Source organism: Alligator mississippiensis, chromosome 3, assembly GCF_030867095.1.
Source record: "Alligator mississippiensis isolate rAllMis1 chromosome 3, rAllMis1, whole genome shotgun sequence".
Lineage (NCBI taxonomy): Eukaryota > Metazoa > Chordata > Crocodylia > Alligatoridae > Alligator > Alligator mississippiensis.
In genome coordinates, this window is record NC_081826.1 from 218,879,628 (window position 1) to 218,907,485 (window position 27,858).

Sequence of the window (27,858 nt, forward strand, 5' to 3'; positions counted from 1 at the left end):
AGACGCTCCTCTCTTCGTAGCTTCCAGGGACAGATTGCCTGTTTTGCTCAGGCTCTGGGCTTCTATCCTACAAGCCCAGCCCCTTTTGGGTCATGTGCCCCCCCCCCCCCCCCCCAGCTGTCCTTTGCCTCATTTTCAGCCTGCTTCTCTTGCAGCCTGCCTTCCCTTAAAGTAGCAGGAGCACCAAGCACTCTCCTATACTCCCCTTCAGATGCATCTAGTCTGCTCTGCAAGTTAGCACAGAAAGGAACATAAATCTACCTCCTCACAGTAGAAATTTTAAAAAGTGTTTACAAAGATGTCATAACCTTGTCCTAGCTCAGCAGTTCACCAGAAAATTTGAATTCAATTTCACAACATTTTGTTTACTTGATCATCCACTATACACTTAATTTTAAATGAGTATTTATTCAATTGCATAAATATTTCATACTATACTAATAAGACTGGTGGTTGAGAATAAGCTATACAGGATTCAGAATTCAGAGATGAAGAAACTCCTAAAACTCTGGTCTGTCATGTGTAAGTCATTATGACCACAATGAACAATGTAACACTATTTACACAATAGGAATCTTACTTTTAGCTCTATTCTCATAAAAATCCACTAGAGAATTTCTGGTTGGCAGGTACTAGAAACAAGTCTCTCTACACACAGAGAATCAAAGCACAGTGCCTTCCCAGAAAGAAGCTTCAAAAGATACAACTGTAAAAAATTTAAATTACTAGCTATCCTCCTGGCTGATACAACAGCATTCTGGATGTCCTCCAGAAATTCATTTTTCACAAACAGAAAAACACACAGACATTTCTAATAAGGCTTCAAAAAGATTGTTACATTAATACTAAAACAGACATCCATTTAACTTAAACTTTCTTCAGCAATGAAAATGTTTAATTTGCAGAAAATAATCAAACTATAATATGCACTAGAGGTAGATTATTTCTCAATTAAAAGTTGGGAGGGACAACTAAATGTCAAATTCAAAATTCACTGTCCTCAAGATACAATGTACAAGCAGTTCTTCCTTCCATTTAGATGCTAGAGTAAATTTAAGGTCCCCATCATAATAGATCCAAGAAATACTAATATTTCCTCCCTCTTTGAAGTGGGAGAATGACAGCCTTAACAAGGGAGGAGATACAGGCTGTTATAAACTAGAATTTTGCTTCTCCAACCAGTGAAAGATGTTGATACATTTGAGGAAGAGTAAAAAAGAGTCACAAAAGTGATCTGAGAGTTGGAGGATTATGAAAGTTCCTCCTAAATCTGGTCTCCTAGGCCCATAATCATTTTTGACAAAAAAAAAAAAAATTTGACAAAGTACTCCCAGTAAGGCCTCACCAGTACTAAAGGGAGGGGAAGAATCACTTTCCTTCATTTGCAAGAGACACTACGTTAAAAAGCCTAGTGAGCTGATAACATTTTTGCAACAAGAGCACATTATGAGCTCACATTCAACTTATGATCCACTGAAATCGCCAGGTCCTTCCTTGCAGTACTGTAGCCTAGCCAGACATTCCCCAGTCTGTATTTGTGCGTGCAATTATCCTGCCCCAAGGGCAGGACTTTACACTTTTCCTTACTGAATTTCATTTGATAGACTACAGACCATTTCTCCAGTCTATCCAGGTCTTGTGTAGATGTGCCCAGAATAACACTATATTGCTGTAGCTCATTGCTATGTAGCATCGGCAATCACAAACCATGGTACTGACATTACTGCACATTAGCATGGGTAAAATCCTGCACGATGTCAGGACTGTGCAGTAAGACTGGCTGCTGCGTAGTCATTTAGTACTTGCTTAAGCAGCCTGTAACAACTACACAGTCTGGTGCACATGTAGACGCACCCCCTGGGTACGTCCATGTGGGCTCTTCCTGATCACCTTGTCCTCTAAGTGCTTCACAACATATTTTTTGAGGACCTGATATATGATCTTCCCAGGTCTTGAGGTCAAGCTGACTGGTCTATAATTCCCCCCAGATCCTCTTCTTTCCTTTTCTTTGAAGATGGGTACTATGTCTGCCCTTTTCCAATCATCCAGGACCTAGCCTGACCTATAAAAGTACTCATAAGAGGATAGCTAACAGCTCTTATCTCAGACGATTTCTTCAGTACTTTAGGGTGCAACCCATCTGGCCCTGCTGATATGAAAGCACCTAGCTTCTCTAAGTAATCTCGAATAATCTTCTTGTAAACCTATAAATACTTAAGATACATCACCTTGAATCACAACTTTCTCAAAGAATTCTGGAGCAGGAGAGGTTTGATCATCCTTGGGTGTTTCACTTTATGGGGTTTCTTTAGGGGCAGGCTGTTCAACTGGCAGCCTATAAGCAGTTAATCTGTGAGTATCCCCATACTCCCCCAGTTCCCCTTCCCAGCCATCACTCCCCTCTTGCTTCCTGCTACTGCAGTGGCTGCCGTCTTTGGAGCAGGGCAACACAGCTGCCAGAGGGCCTCTGGCAGAATTTGGATTGCTACAGGGGATTCTGAATAGTTGTACTACAGAGTTCTTTACTGAACATTTTGGAGAGGAGTTCAACTAAAATTAAAAATCTAACAATCTTTAACTAGAGTGAAGTTCTGAGAGATGTTCAAATAAAAGGATTACTTATTAATTTGCTACTGTTTAAGAGTTTATCTTCTTGCCAGAAAAGCTTCAGTAAAAAAGTTGAATCACGATTTATTGGTAGACAAAAGGGTTTGTAACTATTGTTGGAGAGTGCGCTGAAGATGCATGCTGCCAGTCTAGTGAGTTGAAAGGATTTCTTAGGTCAGAAGGCACCGACAGGAACTCCCTCCCACAACAGTCACTATTGCACCAGCTCCATTAACTGGAAGATGCCCATTATTTAGGTCAAATAGATTTGGTGGGCTGGACATGGGTATTGGTGGGTAGTCTGCACAGTAGGGCTCAACTAAGACTGGAGGGAAGCACCCTGAGCCACAGAGCTTACGCTCTAAAATGAGACACACAAAACAAGTTATGTTATTAAGTAACTGCAAAAATACAACTGATTTCAAAAGCATTTGTTTCATTTCAATACTACATTGCATGGTCAGAATATGTTTTTTTCCCCAAATTATGAACTAACTTTAAAGTTCAGATATTTAATTTCGAACAAAAATTAATTTAAAAAAAATCCCAAAACCAAATGAACTACTTGCCTATCATGAATCTTTAAAATAATGCAAAAGGTGTTTTCCTGGAATGGAGAACAGTTAAGAAAAGCATTTAGGCTTTCAAAAAAAACCAAAAAAAACTTATTTCAGAACAAAAGAAACATGAAGAAGTTCAACCAAACTATTCAAAAACCACCATTTTTAATCATAGTCCATTCTCTTTAAGAGGGGAATATTTGTTAAACATACATTGGTGGCATGTACCCTTTAACTGGCATTATACAACAGCTATGCTTCACTCCTGAAAGACAGCTTTTAGTATTCCCTATAACACCACTAACCACTGCATGGTTTTGACAGAAGACTAGGATACCCTGAATAGCACTCTCAGTGTTCCTAATAGGGATTAACAAAATAATACACATAAAACCATACATACCTTATAGCAGTTATGACTGTATGACTAAACTTCCCTGAACCAGAGTTAAGAAATTGGAATAAAATCCAGTATAGTTTTCTGAAATTAGGGTAATAACAAGAACCAGTAAAGTTCCAAACCAAGCACTGTTTAATTAGGATATCAGCAAATGTAGAGAATCCTCAGCCATCTAGGTATTTAGCAGAAGACAGATTTTATCTTCCTTAGGCTTCTGGCCAGGATCTAAGCTCTGAGTCCTCTCTCTTCCTGAAAAGGAAGGAGAGAGAGAAAGGTGGAAGCATACTTGTGCCTACAGAAGCAAGAAGACTTGTGTGCAGAAGAGAACCAGGCACATGTTCATAGGAGTTGCACAATGTGTCTTTATTTCCTTCAAATAAACAGAATTACCTGTTTTTAAAGTCTAAGGTAATCTTTTTATAAACTAGGGAATAAAGCCACATTATTTTTCACACATGGGAATTCATACCACTAGTATTCAAGATCTGAAGCTACCAAATTCCCCATATCCAATGATTTTCACTACTCTTTGATCAAGCATGTGTCTCTAGAACAACAGGTTTGAGATCACATCAGCAATCTCCAATGCTCTTTTACCTACAGGAAAGTTTATCCCCTTACGTAAAAGTGGGTCTGAATATTTCCTCGGTGGGATCCGATTCAAGACTTAGACGTTCAGTTGTGCCAGTTTACACAGACTAGCAACTGTCAAAGATTCTAAACTAAAACCTCCTTTCTTTGGACTCTTCAATATGCTCCTAGGCAGAAAAAAATAAGCATTCAAACGTATTAGGGGGTGCACCGATATATCAGTTTGCTACTGAATCGGCACTGATAAAAGGAGAAATGACATTGTCAGCTATCAGCTTTTTTTTGGTTGTTGTAGCCAATAATTACAGCCACATGCCTGGAGCACCCTGGTGAGTGTAATCTGATTCCCACGCCCTGCTTCTGGCCCAAGCCTGCAGCAGACTACAGGTCCTGGCAAGCAGTGGGAGAGGAAGAAGGTGCCAGGGAGCAGTCACAGAGTGTTACGCTCAGCAACAAAGGGACTATTACTGGCTCCTGCCACTGCTGCCACTGCCACGGCAATGGCACGTGCTCAACTGAGGGCTGCCACAGAGACGTTAGGCTGTGCATGGATGGGGCAAGGTGCCGCACAAGGGACATTCCACTCTGCTGGGCACCAGCGGCTTTGCAAAAGTGGCTTCTCCCCAGTGACCGTGGGAGCTTGGCTGCACAGGGTCTGCTGGTGCTGAGGCAGCAGCATAATCTGGGACTCCAAACATGCCCAGCGCTACTGTCCACACGAGGATCTGCCCCGCCTGCTTGGGGTGGCAGGAAGGGTTGCATGGGGAGTGGGGCTGCAGGTAGGAGCCATGGGGAAGGGGCAATGTGCAGGGGAATAAGGCAGTCACTGCTTTCCTCATTGAAGGCCAGAGCAGGTAGGAGGCATGCACGCATGCGTGTATGTGTAATAAATGCAAAACAAAAAAAAAAGGTTTATGTCAGTAGTTTAAAATGCCTTGCACTATTACTAAATATCAGTTACCAGATTGGCATTGGGCAATATGGTTGGTTAATCGTTAATTATCATATCAGCCAAAAAAATCTTTATTGGCGCACCCCCTAATACTTATCTGTAATAATGTAGCTCAATCTGCATTATAAATCAATCTGAATTTAGGATCAGCCTGACAAAGAATTTGAACGCTACATTTTTTTCCCTTCCACCAAAGGAATGAATGATCAACACACACCAAGTTGTGCAAGTAGACTATTCAAGAATTGTGTAGTGTCTTAAGTAACTTAGTAAAATGCAGACACGAAAGGAACCCTTTGTAGGTAGTATTATTTTTGAATATTCAAGTATTCTATATTTCATAATTCTAGAGGTACTTGGGAATACCAAGGCAAGGGCACACAACTTCACAGCTGCCATACATTTTCTAATGTGTTGTTATGATTAGACAAATATTACGATTTTATAAAAGGAACTTCTTTGTTATACCAAAGAAACTTAAAACTAAGTCCATATAAAATATATAACTATGTTGATTTTTGTCTATACTGGTATTAGTCTAAAACTTTATTTCTCAAAATCAGTCTTACAAAAGGATAAGCAGAATGAACCATTTACTGCAGGGTTTTCTAATGGGACCTATAAATGAAAAGCATCTCTGGAAAATCTGCACTGATTAAGAACTTTTTGACAAGCCCCAAAATCCATTTCAATGTGCAAAGATGATTTCTTCTAGATTCATAGATGTTAGGGTCGGAAGGGACCTCAATAGATCATCAAGTCCGACCCCCTGCATAAGCAGGAAAGAGTGCTGGGTCTAGATGACCCCAGCTAGATACTCGTCTAACCTCCTCTTGAAGACCCCCAGGGTAGGGGAGAGCACCACCTCCCTTGGGAGCCCGTTCCAGACCTTGGCCACTCGAACTGTGAAGAAGTTCTTCCTAATGTCCAGTCTATATCTGCTCTCTGCTAGCTTGTGGCCATTGTTTCTTGTAACCCCCGGGGGCGCCTTGGTGAATAAATCCTCGCCAATTCCCTTCTGTGCCCCCGTGATGAACTTATAGGCAGCCACAAGGTCGCCTCTCAACCTTCTCTTGCGGAGGCTGAAAAGGTCCAGTTTCTCTAGTCTCTCCTCATAGGGCTTGGTCTGCAGGCCCTTGACCATACGAGTTGCCCTTCTCTGGACCCTCTCCAGGTTATCCGCATCCTTCTTGAAGTGTGGCGCCCAGAATTGCACGCAGTACTCCAACTGCGGTCTGACCAACGCCCTATAGAGGGGAAGTATCACCTCCCTGGACCTATTCGTCATGCATCTGCTGATGCACGATAAAGTGCCATTGGCTTTTCTGATGGCTTCGTCACACTGCCAGCTCATGTTCATCTTGGAGTCCACTAGGACTCCAAGATCCCTTTCCACCTCCGTGCCACCCAGCAGGTCATTCCCTAGGCTGTAGGTGTGCTGGACATTTTTCCTCCCTAGGTGCAGCACTTTGCATTTCTCCTTGTTGAACTGCATCCTGTTGTTTTCTGCCCACTTGTGCAACCTATCCAGGTCTGCCTGCAGCTGTTCCCTGCCCTCCGGCGTGTCCACTTCTCCCCATAGCTTTGTGTCATCTGCAAACTTGGACAGAGTACATTTCACTCCCTCGTCCAAGTCGCTGATGAAGACATTAAAGAGTATCGGTCCAAGGACCGAACCCTGCGGGACCCCACTGCCCACATCCTTCCAGGTCGAGACCGACCCATCTAGTTTCCCTCTGACATGTTTGAAGGATATCTGAAGAAGGTACAGCTAAAAGAGGAGGGCAAACAAGTTCAACAGCCACAGGTTTACAATGAGTTGGCAACAACAGAGGTTTAGTAACTGTGAAAGTGGGAGCTCTAAGTATATTGCTTGGTGTCATCTCCTAGGGCTGCCAGAGAAGGCTTTGAGCATTATCTTTCTCTCCTGCCCAAGAGCTATCTCCAAGTTCAGTTTTAAAAAAGAAATCCCTTACCTCTAAGTTTGAATTCAAGAGCAGTTCTAGACACTGTGACACTTCTGATAGACAGTGAATGGCTCAGTCACTTGCAAACAAAGTATGAGCTTTCCCAAACTTTTCGGAAGCAAGCAAGGAAAAAGCTAAGTATTTCTGGGTGGCTCCAGAAGGGAAATGAAGCTAAAGCTTGCAACTTCTACTTTAAATGTGGCTTTAAAGTAGTATTAGACAGGAGGCAGTAAAATTATATAGTTACCAAGTAGTAATCACTGAGAGATCCTGAAAATCTATTAATCCTGACCGTACTGGTATGCATACATTTTTCACACTTCTATATTCCATTGAGACATAACTTCTCCAAAAGTCATTCCTTTCTAGCAAGATTTTCATGCAATCCACTTGGGTACCATCAGATAAAAGTACATCTTCTCTAGCCATCACAACTATATAACTAATCTAATGCAAGAGCTTTTTTGTTTTGGGGGGTTTTCGGAGATATTTTTTTTCCCCCATATATGTCATGACCATCACAGCTACAACAATATTCCAAACCTAATACTTGCCATTGGAATGCATTTCAGTACTCTTCACAAAGAAGAGAATCCACTCAGCTGGACTCCTCATATTGACTCCCATTCACCAAAATTATGTTTTAACTTCAAACACTCCGCCTTTCTCAAGAGATGTTTCTGAGACTATTATAATTTTTGCTGAACCTCTCTCTGGACCAAACCCTGGTATTCTAACTTGGTATCAATAACCTTTCCACTGGAGCCCATTCCCAACTCATCAAGAACAAAGATTTCTTCTTGGATTATCATATATCAACACTGAGCTTTTTTCTTACAGTGCTTTAAGACAGAAATGCTACAAGTATCTAGAAGGGGATTAAACATGAAACCTAGTAATTTTCTTTAATATTATTTTAAAAATCCACATACAAACTAATAAATATTGTCCTTAGCCTGCAAAGCATGTTAAATGAGGCAATTTCCACCGTACCCTCCTCCTGCTACAAATTTCTTAAAAGGCAGTGGGGCTGCCACCAGCATCCCATAAAGCACAGGTCATATGAGAAAAGCTGTTAAAAGTGCGTGATCAGATTCCTAGAGAAATGAAAGCAGTTTGACTCCAAAACACTGAATGCTTTCAGAGTATGTCACCAGAATTATCTTCCAATTAAACCAACTGAACTGGCAGGAGACTAAGATCCAGATCCAAAAAAGTAACACTTAAAGCCCATAATGCACCTTATGCAGAAGTTAGCTGCTTGGGTGCAAGAGAACGACCCACTAAAACAGGAGGGCAAAATCCAGACCGCCAGGCCATTCTATTCAGCCTGCAGGCCCCCTAAAATTTTTAGAAAATTAATTTTTATCTGCCCCGGTTGCCTGTTAAAGATGACAGGCAGCCAGCAGCAGCAGGACCCAGGGGGAGCCAATGTCAGAACCCAGCAGCTGAGCATCAAGGGCCACCGGGCTGCATCCCACCCCCATCCCGCCACCCTCTTTCCCACCCCAGCCCCCAACTGGAAGCCTCTGCAGCTTCTGGCCTTGCACCCCTGGGGTTGTTCCCTGCCTACCTTTGTCCATGTGCAAGGCAAGATAACATCGGAATGGGGGGGGGAGGGCACGGAACTAGCAGCTGGGAGCTGCATGGTGCTGGCCAAGGCAGGCTGAAGCCAGAGATGGAAGTGGCCGGGGGGGGGGGGAGGAGATGAGCGTAGTGGGGGGCTGTGGGAAGTGGCAGGGCCATGGGAAGCAACAGCAGCATGAAGAATGGCAGTGGGAGCAGCCAGGGGACCATGGAAAGTGGCAGCAGTGGGGGAAGTAGTGGTGGGGGGCACAGCGGAAAGCAGCAGCAGAATGGGGAGTGGTGGGGGCCACAGGAAGTGGTGGCAGCAGGAGGAGTGGTGGTGGTGGCAGCTGGGAAGCAACGGCAGCAGTGGCAGGCAGGCATGCGGGAGGGAAAATAGGGAAATGGCAGGGAAGTGGTGGCGGCAGGTGAGAGCATGGAGTCCATGCTGGTGCCCTGGGGTGGGGTGGCAGGAGTGAGAAGCCTGGGCACGGGGTCTGCACTGCATGAGGAACAGATGCAGGTCTCTCTCTCTCCCTCCCCCCACCAACCACATACCATACCCAAACCCTACCACACACACGTCCACTTCCAAACCACACCCCTCCACATACACCCCCTTACTGTCCACACACGTTATACAACAGGACTGTATTTTGAGCTTTTATACAGTCATCTCTAGATGCACTTTGCAAACACAAATCGTACAAAAATATTTTTAAATAAAATTAAAGTAAGTTATAGTAGATGTTTTATTTTTTTGTACATCATTTGGGGTTTTTTCTGGTTTCAAGATTGTAGCACCCTCCCTTCCAAAAGGAGTGCTTTGGTGAAAGGGGAGGGACTTCCTGTGGCAAAGGTCAGGAGTTGGGGGGGTATGGCAGTATGGCACCTGAGGGCAGAGCAACTGTAAAGGGGAGGGGGTACCCATGCAGCCCTCAACAGCTTGCTAAAACTCTGTAAGCAGCCCTCCAGCTGAAATAATTGCCCGCCCCTGCACTAAAACTTTACCTACTTACCTGTCTGCCCGAAAGGCCACTAGAGGACAGGTTTTCACGGTTAAAGTAATTTAGGTGTCTAAAGTTCTAATACTGCATATGCCATCAATCTTAGTTGAAAAGTGAACATCTTAGCACCTCTCTGACATCTAAGTTCACTTGGAATTCACAAACTATGTGCGTATAATTTCCTCTACTGAGTCCATATAACTAAACTTAAGTTCTAAACTCATGCCCTGTCCCCCAGCCTAAAGATGTAAAACCTCCCTTCTCAGTATCCTAAGGCTAGGGCTGTGGATTTTTCTGTGCCCAGATTCTGCCACCACAGGGAGGAAGAGAAGGAAGGAGGGAGGTGCTGGCCCCCCCTACAGGAGGCAGGCAGAACCTTCCCACTGAAGCAAGACTCCCAGCCCCAGTGGGTCTGCCCAGACCCCCTGCAGAAGCAGGGCCCAGACAGAGCAACAGGTTCCCAAACCTCTTGTTGGCCCTGTGGCCTGGACCTGGAAGGCTCCTCCACGCTGCTGGGCCAGGACCTCCCCAATTTGTTCTGGGGAAAGTGGGGCCTGATTCAGTCCTAGCAGTGTTGCCTCTGTGGGGCCTACTGTGTTCTTTCCTCTCCCACCAATGGCACTGGGACCGCAAGGGGCCTGGACCACCATTGAGGCTGGGCTGAGCTTGTGGCTGGTTCAGCCCAAGGAGGCACCAAAGCAGCTGGAGCAGGCAGCATTGGGTCTGAGGGATCACCACAAGCAGTGAGCACAGCCCCAGGGCATTATTGAGGAGTGGCAGTGCAACAGGGTGGCACAGCAGGGAACCCAGAAGCAGCAATACTTTGGGAGAAGTAACTATTTAATCTATATCTATCAATACAAAGATGGGACACTAATACATCTGCAACAGAATTAGAGAAGCAGTAAAAGTTACTCTGGCCTTTCATTCCTCAGCTGTCCTAAGCTATATTTCACCTGGGAGAAAGTATTTTTCCCCAAGATTCTACAGTCTTACAAGAGCATTGTCCCACATTATGTATCTATGCGCTAACACTTCTTCCCCCAAGGATAGCAATTTGTATGTCCAAGTTAACTGCAGGTCATTCTAGTGGCAAGACTGTCAGGCTGTGATTTTTCCCTGGTCGTCTACTACCAGAGAGGCAGCAATGCAGCTTGGAAGAGATATGTGTGTAAATGGTTGTGCTGCTCCTGTTTTGATCTGGGTTAAAACCTGGAACAATCAGGACTGCCCCAAATTAGACTTTTTTGTTTTTTGGGGTTTTTTGTTTGTTTGGGGGGTTTTTTGCTTTTTTTTGTTTGTTTTTTTTACAGGCCAAAAACTCAGTCCTTTTGTAAATAATGCAGATGCCTACTTCTCCTTGTAGGAAGAACTGAGTCATATTCTTACACTTTTTAAAATTTGCATTGTGCAGGATATTTCCAATTATGCAAATACTTGTACAGCTGCATTGGACAGAGGGTACATATCCCGTAAGAGAAGAAAAACTATAACTAGGGTCTTGGACAGATGTACATTTGAAGCACTCCAAATTCTATGCAAGGTTGAGCACCATTGCTCTATACCCACAGAAGCCAATTAACAAGATCTTACCCTAGCTGTCAAGATTCCCCAAACACTTTCTTTATGTAGAAAAGAACCAAGTGAAACATCAAGCTATACCATACATAGATGTTCACATCACAGGAGGTGAAGACCCAATATCTTCTGACTTGTCCATTTTTTGGACCCCAAAATTAGCCCTCACTCAACAGGGTAAAATAAGGGTAATCGAATGTCACATTTTGAAGTATCAGCTGAAAAAAGGAGGCTTCCCCCGAGCCAACACAAACTGACCAGGTATACAAAGCAGCACGAGTTAGTTATCTGTTTTTTCCCTGAAGTCTCAGGAACCAACTGTCGCCTTGGGCAGAATGCTAGTTTAGAAGGACTACTGTAGCAATCTTTTAGGACAAACTATACTGTATGCTGTTGTATTAAATTGTAAATTTGCTTTTACTACTTCAGAAATAGAAGTTATATAAAACTGTTTTCAATTCAAAATATATTCGTTATTGTGCTTTTCTCAACACAAACCCTTCTGGCATCATATGCAGTATACCTATTTACAAGTGGGTGATCACAAATAAAATGGCATTGTTGAAGAATACAAATATCAACTTCAGAGTATTAGTTAATTTGAATTTCCATTACATGCTTAGATTACTGTGGCTTTTACACCCCAAATATATATAGAATTTTACACCAGAACTACTTGTGTGGCTTTTAAAACAGCACATAGTATTTGTACTTTTCATATAAAAAAATCCAAAAAACCCCTGACATTGAAACTGTTTGTAAAACAGTTTGTTTTACAAACACAAAGCTAGAGTACAAAAGCATATATATTGAAGCCTTTTTGAGAGAGGTTTGACTTTGGAGAGCAGTGCTATGCTGAGAATTGGTGGGGAGGGGAGGTTGAGTATGGTCTAAGTTGCGTATTACACAACATTGCCCAACAAGCAAGATTGGTTGTTAATCCTTCTAGCCCATCTCAGTCTGCAGGTACTGTATTATAAGCATCTCTGAAACTGACTTAGGTCTTATCAGTTTCACCACTGCCATAAGAAGCTAATGTAGTCTGAGTAACAGTGTAATGATCCTTAATGAAGTGTCAACAGCTGAGCAAAAGCTGAGTACATGTTCTGGAAGCAACCCAGCATTAATGAGGTACAAAAAATGGAAAGCAGGCTATTTCCATACAAATTAGCAATATATATGCTAGAGTACAAAATACTCAATCTCTGAGTACAAGCAAAGTAGAAGTTAAGTTGGTGTATTATGTCTTTAATATAGGCAGCTCTGCTCATCTCTAAAAATAAACCTATATTAAAAGCAGATATAGTAGTAAGTGTTGACAGACTGAACAGCTTGGAAGGCCTCTAGTGCTGAGGCCTGACCACACATATCACTTTCTAGGATATACTGTGTGCTGTCTGAATCATCCCACAAGAAGCTTAAGTTACTCACCATAATAAACTATAGTTCACTGAGATGATTCTCCACATAAAATTTATTTTTCAAGCAAGTCATCCATGTCCCCTCAACCCTGGCATGTGAAAACCAAATGTCAACCCTTCCTTTTTATACCTTAAAAACACTTCTAAAGGCCAGTGAAAAGTTGCCCCCCATGGTCTTTTAATTACTTTGATTCAATTAACTACTTTTCTAGAAGCAGTTCCAAAAAACTAGAAAGATGGCATAAAGTATGGAACCATGAGACCAATATTCAAACATAAATCTTTAAAAGTAGCAACAATTTTCCATTTAGAACTACTCCTAAAGACACTTACCAGGAAAAAAGAGTAAAGATTATATCAGAAGGTGGTTCTGAGCAGAACTGAATAAGTTGAAGACCACTCTCCCAAGTAGCTCCACAGTTCACATTTATGAATGCAAAGATACTGCAATACTTTTATCGCATGCAAATTACTTTGTCCTTCCACTCAGATGTCTTTTAAGAATGATCCATCTAACTTGTTTCTTAAGACTAATCAGTTCCTCAAAGCAGAAGGAAAGAGTACAGCTAGGAAGACTCCTGAGCTATCTGAATACAGGAAAAGCTTTATCTCCAAAACTGATGGGGATTCTTTTACTCAAGCTCTTAGGCTGAACTAGAAAAGATAACATCTCATCACATGAAAGATTTTCATATTTTGCCAGCATCATTTGAGAATTTGCAATTATCAAGAGTACAGGTAAATTTATGTAGGATCTCAAACATGATGAGATTTCTCATTGGCCACTGCCATTACCAGAGAAGCTGCAGTTGTGATTTAAAAAACAACCCAGTATAAGTCATATAAGTGACCTTCAGGTAAGGTAAACAGTCATTACATTGTTTGACCAGCACTAGCCATTTCCAAATACTAATGATTTCAGTATTAGAAGGCACTAAGGTAATTAAAGCATGCTAATTAATTTGTATGGAAATAGCCTGCTTTCCATTTTTTGTACCTCATTAATGCTGGGTTGCTTCCAGAACATGTACTCAGCTTTTGCTCAGCTGTTGACACTTCATTAAGGATCATTACACTGTTACTCAGACTACATTAGCTTCTTATGGCAGTGGTGAAACTGATAAGACCTAAGTCAGTTTCAGAGATGCTTATAATACAGTACCTGTAGACTGAGATGGGCTAGAAGGATTAACAACCAATCTTGCTTGTTGGGCAATGTTGTGTAATACGCAACTTAGACCATACTCAACCTCCCCTCCCCACCAATTCTCAGCATAGCACTGCTCTCCAAAGTCAAACCTCTCTCAAAAAGGCTTCAATATATATGCTAGAGAGAATTAACTCTGAAAAGAGCTCTGCTAAGGTCAGCTTCAGTGAAGACAAATATATTATCAGCAATGATAATCCTAGTAAGCATCAAACAATAATTAACAAACATGAATCTTCAGCTTTAAGTAAACCTCCCATAACATCAATCTCTAAGAAAACCACCTATGATCTCAAGATGACACTAAATCCATTAACATCACGGCTCCTCCTCTACTACTTATCCATCAAGAAATGAATGGTGTCCTAGATGCTGAAAAGCTGAACCAGACTTGGCACCTCAAGTGTATTTTGTTTGGTAAGCCATTAAGGACCTCTAGACACATTTCACACTTAATTTCATATCCTTTTACTCAACTGAAGAAACAAAAAAAAGTCTCAATGCTACTTATGCTCAATATAAAGCCAATTTAGCCAAGGGTCCCGCAGATGCCTCAGACATGAGGGCTGGATACTTGGTGACTGACTAAATTGACAAGAGCTTCAAGAATTTTCAATGTCACTGGGAGGCAGCCCTCCCAACTTTTGCTCAGAAGAAAGCAGCAAAGAGCAGTGCTGGGTTTCGACCTTTTCTCAGATACTGGAAATGCATTATCTGCTAACATTTACACAAAACATGAAGAAGTGACGCATTCTCCAAACTATCTGAATGGATGCCTGTCTGATATGTTTTATACAAAATACAAGCTATGCTTTGGTCAAACATCAGTTATTGTGGTCATTAAGGGTAACTAGGTGAAATGTAATGGCCTACAATACTCAGGAGGTCAAAGCAGATCATCAAGTAGTCCTTCCTGGCCTGAAAAATCAATGAACCTATAAGAGACACTGAACCTGAAGTTGGCTTTTCTTAGTTTGCCAGCTGAGTCAGAGGATCTAGACAAAAAGAAAACCCAAAAGGAAGAACAGGCCTACTGATATAGACATTAAGCAGAAGTCCATTACAGCTTCGTGTCAAGTGACACCTGCCATGGCAAAAAGTATTCAAAGCCTTCCTATTTCAGTAAAAAAACAGCTGGCTAGTTACCTATATAAAAACTTAACTGGCTGAAGAATAAATCGGCAGAAGAACAAATCAGTGTTACTGAGGTTACTGCATGAGAAATGAACTGCAGTTGCTGTCGTTCCCATTTATATAGCTTTAGAGTTCAAGAATTATAGGCAGTGAAAGATGGTGGGGTATGGTTCTAGTAGATAGGTAGCAGGGACATGGCTCAACTAAGAGTGGGGATCCAGATAAATCAGGCTTGGTTTAAATCACATTTTTTGTGAAAACCATGAAATTAAGTGATTGTCATGAAAAACGTGATTTGCAATGAAATGCCACGATACAGCAGCACATCAATGGGTGGGGCTAGGCAAGCAGTCAGAAGAAAGTACTGGGAGCTGCCCCAGTCGAGCTCCTGTGTGTGGAACAGACCTGGGTGCAGGGCTAGGTGAGGCTGAAGGGGTACCAGTGGCAGGTGAGGCAGAGGGGTAGCAGCCCCTATGTGCAAGTGATGCCACCCATGCTCCAGCCTCTCCCCTACCTCAAATCTTTCTCCCCCCCTCTGAATACTCCTGATACCTTCCCCCAGCCTGGCACTAGAAGCTGGGCTCAGCCAGCCAGATGGCCCTAAAATGCTCCCTCAGGCAATCAGGGGATTGGGGGGGGGAGGGGGGCACGCGCAGGGGAGCACATCACAAAAATGGCGGCCCCCTGCCAAGATGGGGCCACAACATGCATGAGCTGGGCTCACAATTTAAACCAGACCTTATGGATAAGCATTTCCTTGAAGCTTTCTCTAGGTCCTTCTCTGCAACTTCCCTATGGTACTTTTACACTGTTAATGTAAAAGCTTGCAGCTTACTGAAAACTGGAGACGAGTACAATATATTGAACTTAAAAATATTATAAGAGGAAAACATATTAACTTAAATATTTCCTTTTAAGTTTAAGTCAAGAAAAACCTCTGTTCCTTTACTTACCTGAAGATGCTACAGAATTTCCACTAAAGTGCTGCAGAAACCAATGGGCCTTCTGCATATTTGGGTTCTGTTTGTTATGAGCAATGACCATATATATTTATGCTTTATTTTGGGATTCAAGTGTTTTGTGTGTCTGCCATCTTTTACAATATCTCCCTAACCCCTGGTTTTTACTTGTTCCTAAAACCCAAGTGCAGATTCAGAACTACAGAGAAAAAGGGAAAATCTAGTCTTTGGACCATCCCTGAAACAGACACAGAATCATTAGTACAAATGAGAGGCATAAGGTTGAACCTATGGAGAGAGTAGGATAACTCTTTTTGCTTAAAAAAAGAAGTTAGGATAAAGACTAAATGTATGGATACAACAAATTACACAGCATTTAAGAATGTAGTCTAGAAAGACAGGTTAAGATACAATGGTTGAATACCTTAGCAGTTGAATGAATGCTGTGCTATGAAGTACTTCTAAAATGTTTTGCTGTCAAGTTCACTACAAGCAAAACAATAAAGCATAACAATAAAATTAATTCATATGTTTAAAATCATGTGTTTAGTTTAATTCTATTGTGAAAAAATATAAAAGCTCTATTGAATACAGTATATAGTTAGTCAAAATATATTTGAAATACTGTATCATATAACGTTCTGCATCATTGATATGAATCATGTAAATTTATTTCATGTCATGACTTTTTAGTGACCTACATAAATTCAATCAATGAATCAATGAATCTTAGTTCAATATTTAATAGGAAATGTCTGTCACAATCACAAACCTCACTGATAGTAGTCTAACCAAAAAGGCCAAGGACTGAATCAGTATTCAAAGGAAAAAAAACTATTTTTTCACTCCACTAGATGGTTCATCTCCTAGTGAGTGATCAGGCACATTGGCAAAGTAGTGTGAAACACCCTAACAGACCTCAGCTATGTGCATCTAGTTGACTAAGCTGCAGAACTGATACCTTTTAAAAGCATATTAACGTTTTAATAATTTTTAAAGACAGTGTGATTCAGTACTACTACATAATAATAAGATCCCATGGGACCAGGAAAAAACATCATTAGAAGGGTTTACATTAGAATGGGTTTAGTCAATCTAAAGCATTATAATTGGGGGGGGGGGGGGGGCATGGAAGGAGGGGAATCCAGTCTTGCTGTTGGGACTGTTTAAAGCAGGGGTTTATCATAAATAGGTTTCCTTATAATAAGGTTGTCCTGCATTTCTAAACAAACACATTTAGAAAACAAAATTAACAACATATATTTCAACCTCGTTATATACAAATTCCATAAAATAAAACATATTTTTATTTAAAGAGATAAGAGACAGAGGTATGAAAATTTAGCCCCTTAGGAAACCGTAATTTAGTTTCATAAACAGCATTTAAAAAATGAGGGTGGACTATGATTTGATGCCATACCTTTACGTTTTAATGACTGCATATTGTTAAAAAGAAATAAATCATAATCTGTAAACACGATGGTTTACGCTTACATACCACAATTAATATGAATATTTGAATGCTAGTTTCTGCACTTAAAACACACACATACCTTTTCCTAAATGTGTATTTATACTCATGTATCTAGCTGTTCCTGTAAGGCTCTTGTGTTCTCGATATGGTATGTGCTTCTTTGTTTCTGGATCTATATATTCCTTTGCCAAACCAAAATCTATAATATGAATAATTTGCTGGTTTTTGTTTCCAGGACGTCCTATTAAGAAGTTCTCGGGTTTTACATCTCTGTATATCAAGTTCTTTGAATGGACATATTCCATACGAGAAATCTTTATTAAAGAAAAGAAAGGACAGAAAGTTTAGTTTAAGTTTCGTTTACCACAAGGAAGTGTGGCAGAAGCAAAAGTATTGTTACATCAGCTTTTATATTTTGAAGAAACCAGAACTTTTAAATCCAACCAGAGTACTCTTTCAAAATATACTTGTTCACATTCCGTGTGCATTTCAACTCCCACTTAAGGAAATAGCAAATATGCATAAAGTGAATATGCTCTATCATGGGCACAGACAGAAGAGCAGCTCCCCATTGCAACTCATAGCAATTTTCAGGAAGCACTATGAGTTGTGACAATACCCCAGACCAATAGAAGTTTGTTGCTGGGTCTGGGAGTTGGGGATTGCAGCTGCTTGCTGCAAGGCTGAAGCCCAGTCTCCACTGCACGCCACTCCCCGCTCCCAGCCTGTCACCATTTTCAGAATGGGAGGGGAAAAGGGAGCAGAGGGAGCTCCTTCTTGGGGTTCCCCATCTGGCCTGGAGGGTGGGGTGGGTGGATTGGAGCGTCACCACCACCTCCAGGTGCAGGGCTCCAATATACCTGCCCCAACCTCTGGAGCTAACTGAAAAAAAACCCAAACCAAACTCTGTTTGCTCCCTTTGTCCCCTCCCATTTGGAAAACAGCCACAGGCTAGGAGGTCCACAGACAAATTACAGAATGTGCTCTGTTTTGGAGTGTGTTCTTCTGAACCCTCATGCAATGAGGGTTCAGATTTTCATGGGGTTGGGCCCTTTTAAAGCAGTCTGAAGCCATGCACTTTATTTGGTCACGGCTGTAGCCTGCTTTCTGGGGCCAGATCAGGCAAAAATTGTCACTTCTGCCTGAGCCCCATTTGTACACAATCTATACTTACAGCCTCATATAAATCAAAGCATAACAAAGTTACAAAGAAATAACAAAGTCAATTGTGAACAATTAATCACAGAACACTTTATTTGTGGAGATGCAGCTGCATATGGAAACTAAATCTTTGAATTATGCTATTATGTTGCTGCCCATATTAAGGAACCACACAGGTATATGATATGTTATATAAACTTTAGCCAGTACATCACCAGTGTTTGTGTAACCTCTCCTAGGTAAACAAGTTCAGGTTCAGTTAACACAGTTTTTTAATATTTGGAAAAGGAATACACTCGTTAAATAAAGATGACTTTGGACTTGTGGTGTTAAAGCATTCATTAAATTAAAAGGCTTATACCATTGTTTCTATACATAAACTAGATTTATTCCCTGTCCCCACCCTTGATGTTTAAGGAACACACATACTGATTACATCATATGTCCTTTGTTATCTAGTTAGAATAGCTTTTATAAATACAGAACATTTTTACTCCTTGTAAAAAGGTGCCACTACCACTCAATTATCCAAAAACCTAATGCTCTAGCTTTTAAATCAGTAACATTTTAAGAGCAATAGTTATTAAAGACAAAACTGAATTATGGACAAGCCAGCACTGTTTGGCTTTTACTCTGATCTGACAGAAGGCAAAGCCAAAAGATGGTTTTAAAATACTCTATTGTTAAGACTGTGTTTTATTTTTGCTATTTCCCTTTGCTGAGTTCATTGCTAAGAATGTGCAAGGAAGCAAGTGCCTACATTGTTTACCATTCCACCTGCCTATCGCTTACCCTGAACAAAAATGGTTTTCTTATGACCAGGGATCCAGGTTTTCCGTTTCCCATGGAAAAACGGAGAAAACACAGATTTCTCTTTTTAGCATGTAAATCCGCGAATTCTCTGCTTTTGCAAAGAGCTCCTGAAGGCTGGCTCAGCTCCAACTTGCAAGAGCCAATTGCAAAAAGGGCGGGAGACCCCCTGGCTGGAGGGGGGGGGGGGGAAGGGTAGGTCTGAGCCTCTGAGGCAGCCAAGCCTAGGCTCAGGCTCAGACTTGCCCTTTGCCCCTGGAGCATAGAGGTAAGTGGGGCTGTGGGGCAGGGCTGGGGAAGATGGTTGGGGGCTGAGGGAGTGGGGGGTGCTGATGGCCCCAGGCAGCACATCGCAGCTGGGAGCAGGGCCAGGGGGTGAGGGCAGGGGTGCCCCTCTGCGGGGGCGGGCTTTGCAGGCAAGCAATGAGGGGTGCAGTGTGGTGGTGCCCGCCATATGCTGGCCGCACACATGCTGCCCAGCCAGCTGCCCAGGGGAGGGGGAAAAGGAGGCTTACACGCCGCTGGAGCACAGCTCTGTGGTGGGCGCTGCAGCCACGGTGAGGGATGGGGGTCACCGCTGGCACAGGTAGCCTCACAGGTAAGCGGCAGTGGCTGCCCATGCCAGCAGTGACTGCCGCTGCCTACAAAACCTCCCACTGCCGCCGAGGAGCCATGTCCAGAACTGTGTGGCCGGTGGCAGCAGCACAATGTGGGGTGGTGTTAGGGATGGCTGCGTGCCACCCAGCCACCACCATGCTGCCGCTTGGCTGGGCGGCACGTATGTGGCCCGCACACGGTGGTTGCCACTGCACTGCCGCTGCTGCACCCTGCACCACTTGCCCACAAAGCCGTGCAGGTGGCCACAGGATGGTAGCTCATGGTGCAGTGGCAGAGTTGTGGTGACAACCTCCATGTGTGAACCTCCTGTCTGGCCGGCCGGCATGTGTGTGGTCCACAGACTGGCACCCCTGCCCTCACCCCCTGGCCCTGCTCCTAGGAGTGGGCACAGGGGCACACTCCCCACCTTCTTGATCTACCCCACCCAGCACCTTCCCTTTCCCCCACCCTGCCCCACCCCTTCCCCCCACACACACTTACCTGCTGGGGTGGGTGTGTCTGTGTCTGCATGTGTGGGTCTGGGGGGCTGTTGCTAGGACATCAGGAGGGCTGTTGAGACTATGGGGGGGAATGCAGGGCACCAGCAGTGCTGGGGGTGGGCTCTGGGGGGCCTTTAATTTTTATCACGGATTTGGGGTTTTTAAATCAGAGAATCTGTAATTTTTAAATCAGAGAAAACCAAGATCCCTACTTATGACACCACAAGTGGTTTTCTGGAAATGAGCCGTGTCAAACTATGATTTCTAAGTTCAGGTTATGATTAAACACGAGCTCTTCAGAACATGATAATGTTGCCTTTGTGCAATTGTTCTTAATGACTATGGCAACAACATAAGGCAAAGAAAACCAACAGATGTAAACGAAACTATTTAGAAGCAGGAAGACCCCATATATTTTCTTTAGGGACATATAAAATACAAAGCTTTTTACCAGTTGAATAGTCACTTAAGTGAGCTACGAAGAGTGACCATGTACTGGTCTCACAAACTCAATTTAAATACATACATAAAGATACACATATTTTACACTTACTTACCAACTGTATGGCTATCATAAGAACGGTTTTAAGAGAAAATGTCCTATCACACAGGTCAAATAAATCTTCCAAACTAGGTCCCAGTAGTTCTAGCACCATGGCATTGTATTTGCCACAAGGGCCAAAATAGTAAACCTGAGGTATACCATCTGGAAAAGAAAAAAAATACAGTTAGTTATAGAATGCTTATCTAAATTTAACATATATTCATTTTTCACATAACAAAATTAATTTTAACATAACCAGGTAGAGATGCAATTAAAAAATGATCAAGTCTTACAAAACAAGGAAGGATTATATAGTCCCATGAAAATTATAAAAATTAAAGACACTACCTTCATTGCTCCTATTGTAACAAGTTATAACTGTAAAAGGCTCAGAGCTTTTTTCCTTTAAATGAAAATCCACCTGCTATGCATTAAACGTAAGGGCAAGAGTCATTTCTTGAAAAAAACTGTACTTCAATTACTACACAGAAAATATAAAAAATGAAGTTTTGCAAGATAAAAATGATGCCTAAATTAAATACTTAAATCTAATACATTTATTTTTAAAACAAACTTATTCTAAATTAATTGTAAAATACATTTATTTAAATTTACTATAAGCTATTAAAATAATTTTAATAAAACATGTTGCTGCATCAAAAAGCCTTCCTCCAAACAGTAATGCATTAAATGTTTTTGGTTTAATTATATACGGAACGGAGGGGGAAACAAAAAACTTAACCCCAAGTTAATATGAATATTTGATGTTCCTTTGCTGCATTATGTATATTTTCAGCCTTTAGCAAAAGAATGCTGATATGTGCTTTCCGCCCCACAAGTATAACTACAATTATAACAGCATTTATACTAGTCTTTTCTTTTAATTTAATGATATAGCTGTTATCAATCAGGGATTTCCCCCATACCCGTTTCAAAGGTCCTACCTCATTCACTGCATGGAATAAACAGTGTTAATTTAATAAAGTTATTTAATATGTGCCCCATTGTTTGGGGACACTATCTAAACCCACCCTAAAGATAAAACTGGTCTTGTTTCGTCATTGGTTTCCTTATGAGCTAGTTCTAAGGTATATCCAAGTGTTTTACATATATTAATAAATATATTCTCATAGCATTCCTTGGATAAGCATAATTCTCTGTTTTTGAAGGGTGGTTTGGAAATAGAAGTTGTAGCCAAAGGACCACTCAACTTAAATGTTCATTTTCAGGTCTCTCTCTCTCCTTTTTTTTTTTTTTTAACAGTACTTTTGTTTACATAGCGCTTGTGTCCAGGCTACGTACAGACAATCAAAAACCCAGAGGCTGAATCAATTCAGTCTCTGCAGGTTAGTGTGAACTGCAGAGATTAAATTGAGAAACAACTGGACACACATTCACTTTTGATTCAGGAAATACAGTCACATGCCTGTAGTGGCCCAGGCCAGAAGCTGGGGGGCACTAGAGCAAGGCTCACTGGCACACAGCTAGCATGGGCTATGGGTTCGCTTCCTCTTCCTGCTGCCCCTGAGGTTTCTAGGATTTGCCGTCCAGAATCACAGGAGCAGGATTATGCAGGATTGCTCATCATCACTTCCTCTTTGTGCTTCCAGTTACCCCTGGGATTTGTAGTCCACAGTCACAGCCAGCAATAACTTTCAGTAAGTTTAGTAGGGCTGAGCTTCCCTGTACTTGGGGGGAAGTGTACCCCCACCCCAGACCCAGACCCCGACCCCAGCCAGGGTTTGCCTGGGGGGAGGGAGGGAGGGAGTGGCATCCCTGCCTCCTCCCCACCCCCAACCCTTCTCTGCTGGAGCAGACAGTACAGCCCAGCCCAGGGCTGGAAAGCATGCTGGGGGAACTCTGATTTAACTTGAACCAGGAAAGGGTCTGGGACAGAAGTTAATTAAACTAGTTTGACCCAAATCAGTTAAATCTCATACTATATTCAACTAGGTTCATCTTAAACCAGTTTCAGCCATTTTGAAACCAGTGTATGTGCACCGAGCTTCTGTTCTGCTGCAGGTTTGAACCAGTTTCTAATTACTTAAACTGGTTTACATGCAACTTCTGTCTCTAGCCCAAAGAACAGCAATCACTGCTTTCAGTTTCAGCTGTGGAAACTCAACACTTCTATAAATCAGGCTCCAGTCCACAACCTTTATACACTCAAGGCACCCTTTGACAGATTCAAGATACCCCCTCAGAGAATGCAAGTTCTTAGTTTTCATTCATTTTTTACTACAGAAAAATAATAAAGCAATTCTTCTGTAGCAAAGAACTTAGATCACAACAAGTCAGAACATTTTTGACACTATCGATTTCTTTTTGAAATCTCTGGGTTTCTCTCATGAGTATGGATTCTGGTTTTCTCCATTTGAAAATCCAAAATTCTGCTAAAACCCCAAAAAGTTGCATTTTCCCATAATTAAAACAAAACACTGCTATATTTATAGGATCAGCTGAACACAAGTGTTTTATTTAGAATACACACACACACACACACACACACACACACACAGAGAGAGAGAGAGAGAAATAGTATATTTAGAATTTTAAAGCAATTCGGAAGCCTACCAGTACCTCAATCATTACAATCAAATAAATTCTAAATACCTATAAAGGTTAGTGTTTGAAATTTATTTTTTTTATCATGCAAAATCAGAGCTCCCCCTGCCCTCTTCACTTACCCTTCGTTCACCAGGAAGCAAAAGGAATTACATACTTATCCCAAATCAAATATCATAAATCCAGGACACTCAGAGGTAAGGTTAACTTTAGAAGCAAGTGAAATATCTTACAGATATAGAAATGCAAAGTTAAGGCACCCAAACAACTGTAAACCTTCCTTGTAATAAGGATAGGGAGGGGCTATGGCAGGCAGGAGCTGTGGCGCTGACTGAGGTCCAGAGCCTAGGGAAAGGGGGAAGTGACACAGGCTGTAGGGACTGCAGATCAGAAGCAGAGGTGAGGAAGGGGCAGAGGCGGTGAGGGGGCAGGCAACAGGGGAACCACTTGCCCCCCACCCTGAGATGCCTGACCTCTTCCCACTGTTCTCCCTATTGTAGCAGTGGAAGGGGACAAATGTAAGACAACCCTCTGATAATGAGATTCTATATACCTGGAAAATTATAACACATTTTAAGATCTTCCATATACAGAATCCAATTATCAGCAAGCTGTCTTAAATTCAGGGCTCAACTTGGATTTGGGTAAATATGGTAATATTATGGAGGCATCAGCATTAAGTCTCCTAAAGAACATTCGTTTTTCATATACAAGATGGATTTTAAATCCTCCTTAGATGTAAAGGTAAATACTGTCTCTTACTAACACTGGTTAACCTAAAGGTTAACTTCTGACTTTTCCCAAAATACAAATCTTAGACAATTTAACAGTCTTATCAACCCAAGAAGTGACTCATTTTTTAAATGTAGTGCTGGGGTCTTCAATTTTAGGTTCCTTTTACTTATAAATTGCTTCATTTAAAACCGTTCAAAACATTTACATAAGCTTAGATAGAAATATCAGCTATAGGGTGGTTTTTAAAACAAATAAGTTCCTCACACTATTCCTCAATATTTTCTGATGAAAAGGAATATTTTTTTACACCATAAAATACTATATAGAATATTTTATATGGAACTCCGAAAGAGACAGAGTAGAGGTGAGAAACAGTGCATGCCCTGTGAAGCTCCAAGTTCCCCAAGAGCAAATGCCAGGTGTCATTATAACACTGGCATCCTACAGAGTAGGCAATCACTTCAGAAAAACTTCATTTCTGAAGTTAAAAGACCTTTGCGGAAAAAATAGCATGGTGATTACACAAGAAAACAGATTCATCTACTACAGTGTATATGAAAAGACATAAACAAAGACGGTTGTGGAAGGGAGGCATATTCTTCCAATGCTTAACTGATCACTGCTGAGTACTGAATACTAAAGTAAGGCTGAATGTGCAGTAAATATTTAACTCTCATGGAACAAAACAAGTTACTCAACTTCATTGTTTTTCTTGCACACTCTCCATTTTTTCCAACATCTTTTTAAAATTAGGATCACAAGAATTAATAGCAATATTCCACTCTCTCTTTCACCAACACCATATACAGAGGTATAATCATCTTCCTATTCCCCTGTTCATGAAGGATCACTTTGCCTTTTTTGCCATATCATCATACTCAGAGCTCAAATTATGTTGCTTTTCTATTAGACCTTAATTACTCTTCTCCAGGATCATGGTTGGAGATACAGTCCTCCTTTCTGCAGGTTTGGCTTGTTTTGTGCGGGGGGGGGGAGCGGGGGGAGGAGGGGGCAGGTCTATTCAAATAAATATCTATAGATATCTCATATTTATTTAAGTAGACCTAGCTTAGCAAATCAATTTCATTTTATGTAACTGAAATAGATTCTATTCCACAATCTATCCCTGGGGTGAAAAACCTGCACCACAGGTGCAAAAGTGGCATGGAGCAGTTTGTCTGAGGCACATGGCAAACTGGGGAGGGGAAAGGCAGATCAGGCATGGAAAAAGTATCTGAGCATCACTTGGGAAGGGTGTAAGCCAGAGGTAGGCAAAATACAGCCCACAGGCCAGATCTGGCCCACCAGACACTTTCCTTCAGCCTGAGAAGCCCCTTCGAAAATCAAAACCTAGGTAATGGCAGCTGCCTGCTTAAAACCTTCTAGCGGCAGCCAGCGGCAGGAGCAACCGGCTGCAGACACCCCAGGCTGTTTACTTTGGTTCTGGTTGGGAGGCAACCAACCCTGACCTCAGCCTGACCCTGCTGGCCTCACCCCACCCCTGGCTCAGGCCATATCTGCAGCTAGAGGGGCAGAGGGGGCTGGGCCAGGTCCTGTGGTGCCAAGGGGAAGGAATGCCTGGGCTAGCTTCTGCTTTGCTGCACGGGACTGGAAAGGATCCTGCCCTGCAGGTAAGCCCAGAAAAGTGGCTGCTGGGCAGGCTTTCCCTAGGTCATGCCACTTGGGGCCAGGCTGGGCCAGCACCGGGGAGGAGAAGCAGCAGCTGGGCCAGCTTTGCCTCGTGCAGCTGGGGCTGGGTCAGCAATAGGGAAAGTGTTCCTGAGCTGGTCCCGAGCAGCACACGGCTCAGCCACTGCTTCTGCTAGCCAGTACCGACCCAGCCAGGATCATCCCCTCACCAGAAGCACACGAGTAATCTGGATTCTGTCACATGCCACTTGCACAGTCACGGCTGGCTTCAGCCAGCCTGGACCAGGAAAAGTGGCAGCAGAGCCTCCTACTGCTTGGGACCGGCCAGCACAAGTAGGGGAAAGGTGCAGCTGAGCAGCAAGCCACTCCAGCTGGGCTCATCCCGTCCCAAACAGCACGTGGCTCAGCCGCCAGGCTCATCCCATACCCAGCAGCATGCAGGGAAGCCGTGGCTGGGCTGGCATCAGCCCCATGCCACTGGGGACTGGCCAGGCCTGGCCAGGTGGGCATCAGCCTGGAAAGGCGGCGGCAGAGCCTCCTGACGCTTGGGACCAGCTGGGACCAGCCAGCGCAAGTAAGAGAAAGTACAGCTGAGCCACGTGCCACTCTGGCCGGGCTCGCTCCGTCCCCAGCAGCATGCTGCTCAGCTGTCGCTTCTGGCTAGCCGCCACTTCTGGTGGCCGGTGCTGACCCAGCTGGGCTCATCCCATCCAGGGTGGCATGTGGGGAAGTCAGCTTCGGCAATATGCCACTTGGCACAGGACATGCTTGGCCAGCTCAGCACCAACAAGGAAAAACGTCAGCAGAGCCTCTTGCTGCTTGGGACTGGCTGGCACAAGTAGGAGGAAGGTGCAGCTGAGCCACGTGCCACTCCAGGCAAGTTTGTCCTGTCCCCAACAGCATGCGGGGAAGCCGTGGTTGAGCCAGCGGTGGCCCCATGCTGCTTGGGACAGGACAGGACAGGACGGGATGGGCACGGCCGGGCCAGCACCAGGTAGGGAAAGCCATGACTGAGCTGCCTGCAGCTCAGGACCGGACGCATCCTGCAGCACTGGAGGAGGCCAAGCCAGCACCAGTGATGGGAACCTGGGCCTGAGCTAGCTTCTGCTGTGCCATGGGGAAGATGGTGGTGGGCTGGGATGGGCCAGGTCATGCTGACACCAGTGAGGGTAAGGGCAGGGAGGCGGGGTTGGCCAACTTTTGTTGTGTGGGGCCTGATGGGGTGGACTGGGTCCTGTCTTGTGGGACAGGTCTGGTAACCAGTGCTGTTGAGGGAAAGGGAGGCTAGACTAGCTTCCGCTGGCCTGCAGGTAGGGAGGGGCTGAGCCGGGTACTGCCATGCAGGTGAGGGGAAGAACAGGCTGGGCTGGCTTCTGCTGCACTGTGGGATGCCAGCCCCTGCCTTGCAGCTAGGAACTCTTGCTGGGAGGGGATGGGCCTGGCCATGAGGTCCCAACCTTGTAGCTGGGATCCAGGTGCTGCCAGGCTGGCCCTGGCTGGCTCCTTGCCCCACATGTAGGTCCAGGCTTGCAGCTGGCAAGCACCTGCTGCATCCAGAACAGGACAGGTGGGGCTGGCTCCTTGCTGTGCTCTGCATGTCCAGGCCTTTTAGTCAGGAACTGCTTGCCATTGAAGCCAGGGGCAACCTGGGGTGGGCTGGGCCCTGGTAGGTACATAGGCCCATTGCGCCTACTGCAGTTACTGGCACACCTACCAAATTGGACAGCTGTTAAAACAAGGATATCTACGTGACTGGTAAGGGCAGAGGCCAGGGCAAGGGCAGTGCCCCGAGACATGTTATAGTTAAGTGACAAACTTAGGAAAATGTAAATGGATTTTTAAAAATGATATCCCTAATCTCACCACTCCACAG

At 43.2% G+C, this 27,858-nt stretch overlaps 1 protein-coding gene across 6 annotated transcripts in view; it reads right to left on the reverse strand.

Moving 5' to 3' along the window:
• Positions 1–27,858, reverse strand: part of CSNK1G3 (casein kinase 1 gamma 3) — a 147,143-nt gene that overhangs the window by 43,428 nt on the left and 75,857 nt on the right. For all 6 annotated transcript variants that reach the window (XM_059724903.1, XM_059724902.1, XM_059724901.1 and 3 more), the window contains 2 exons: positions 21,049–21,197; positions 17,503–17,737 (listed from right to left, as the gene is read on the reverse strand). In XM_059724903.1, the coding sequence (XP_059580886.1) occupies positions 17,503–17,737; positions 21,049–21,197 (384 nt within the window). The remainder of the gene's footprint in view (positions 1–17,502; positions 17,738–21,048; positions 21,198–27,858) is intronic.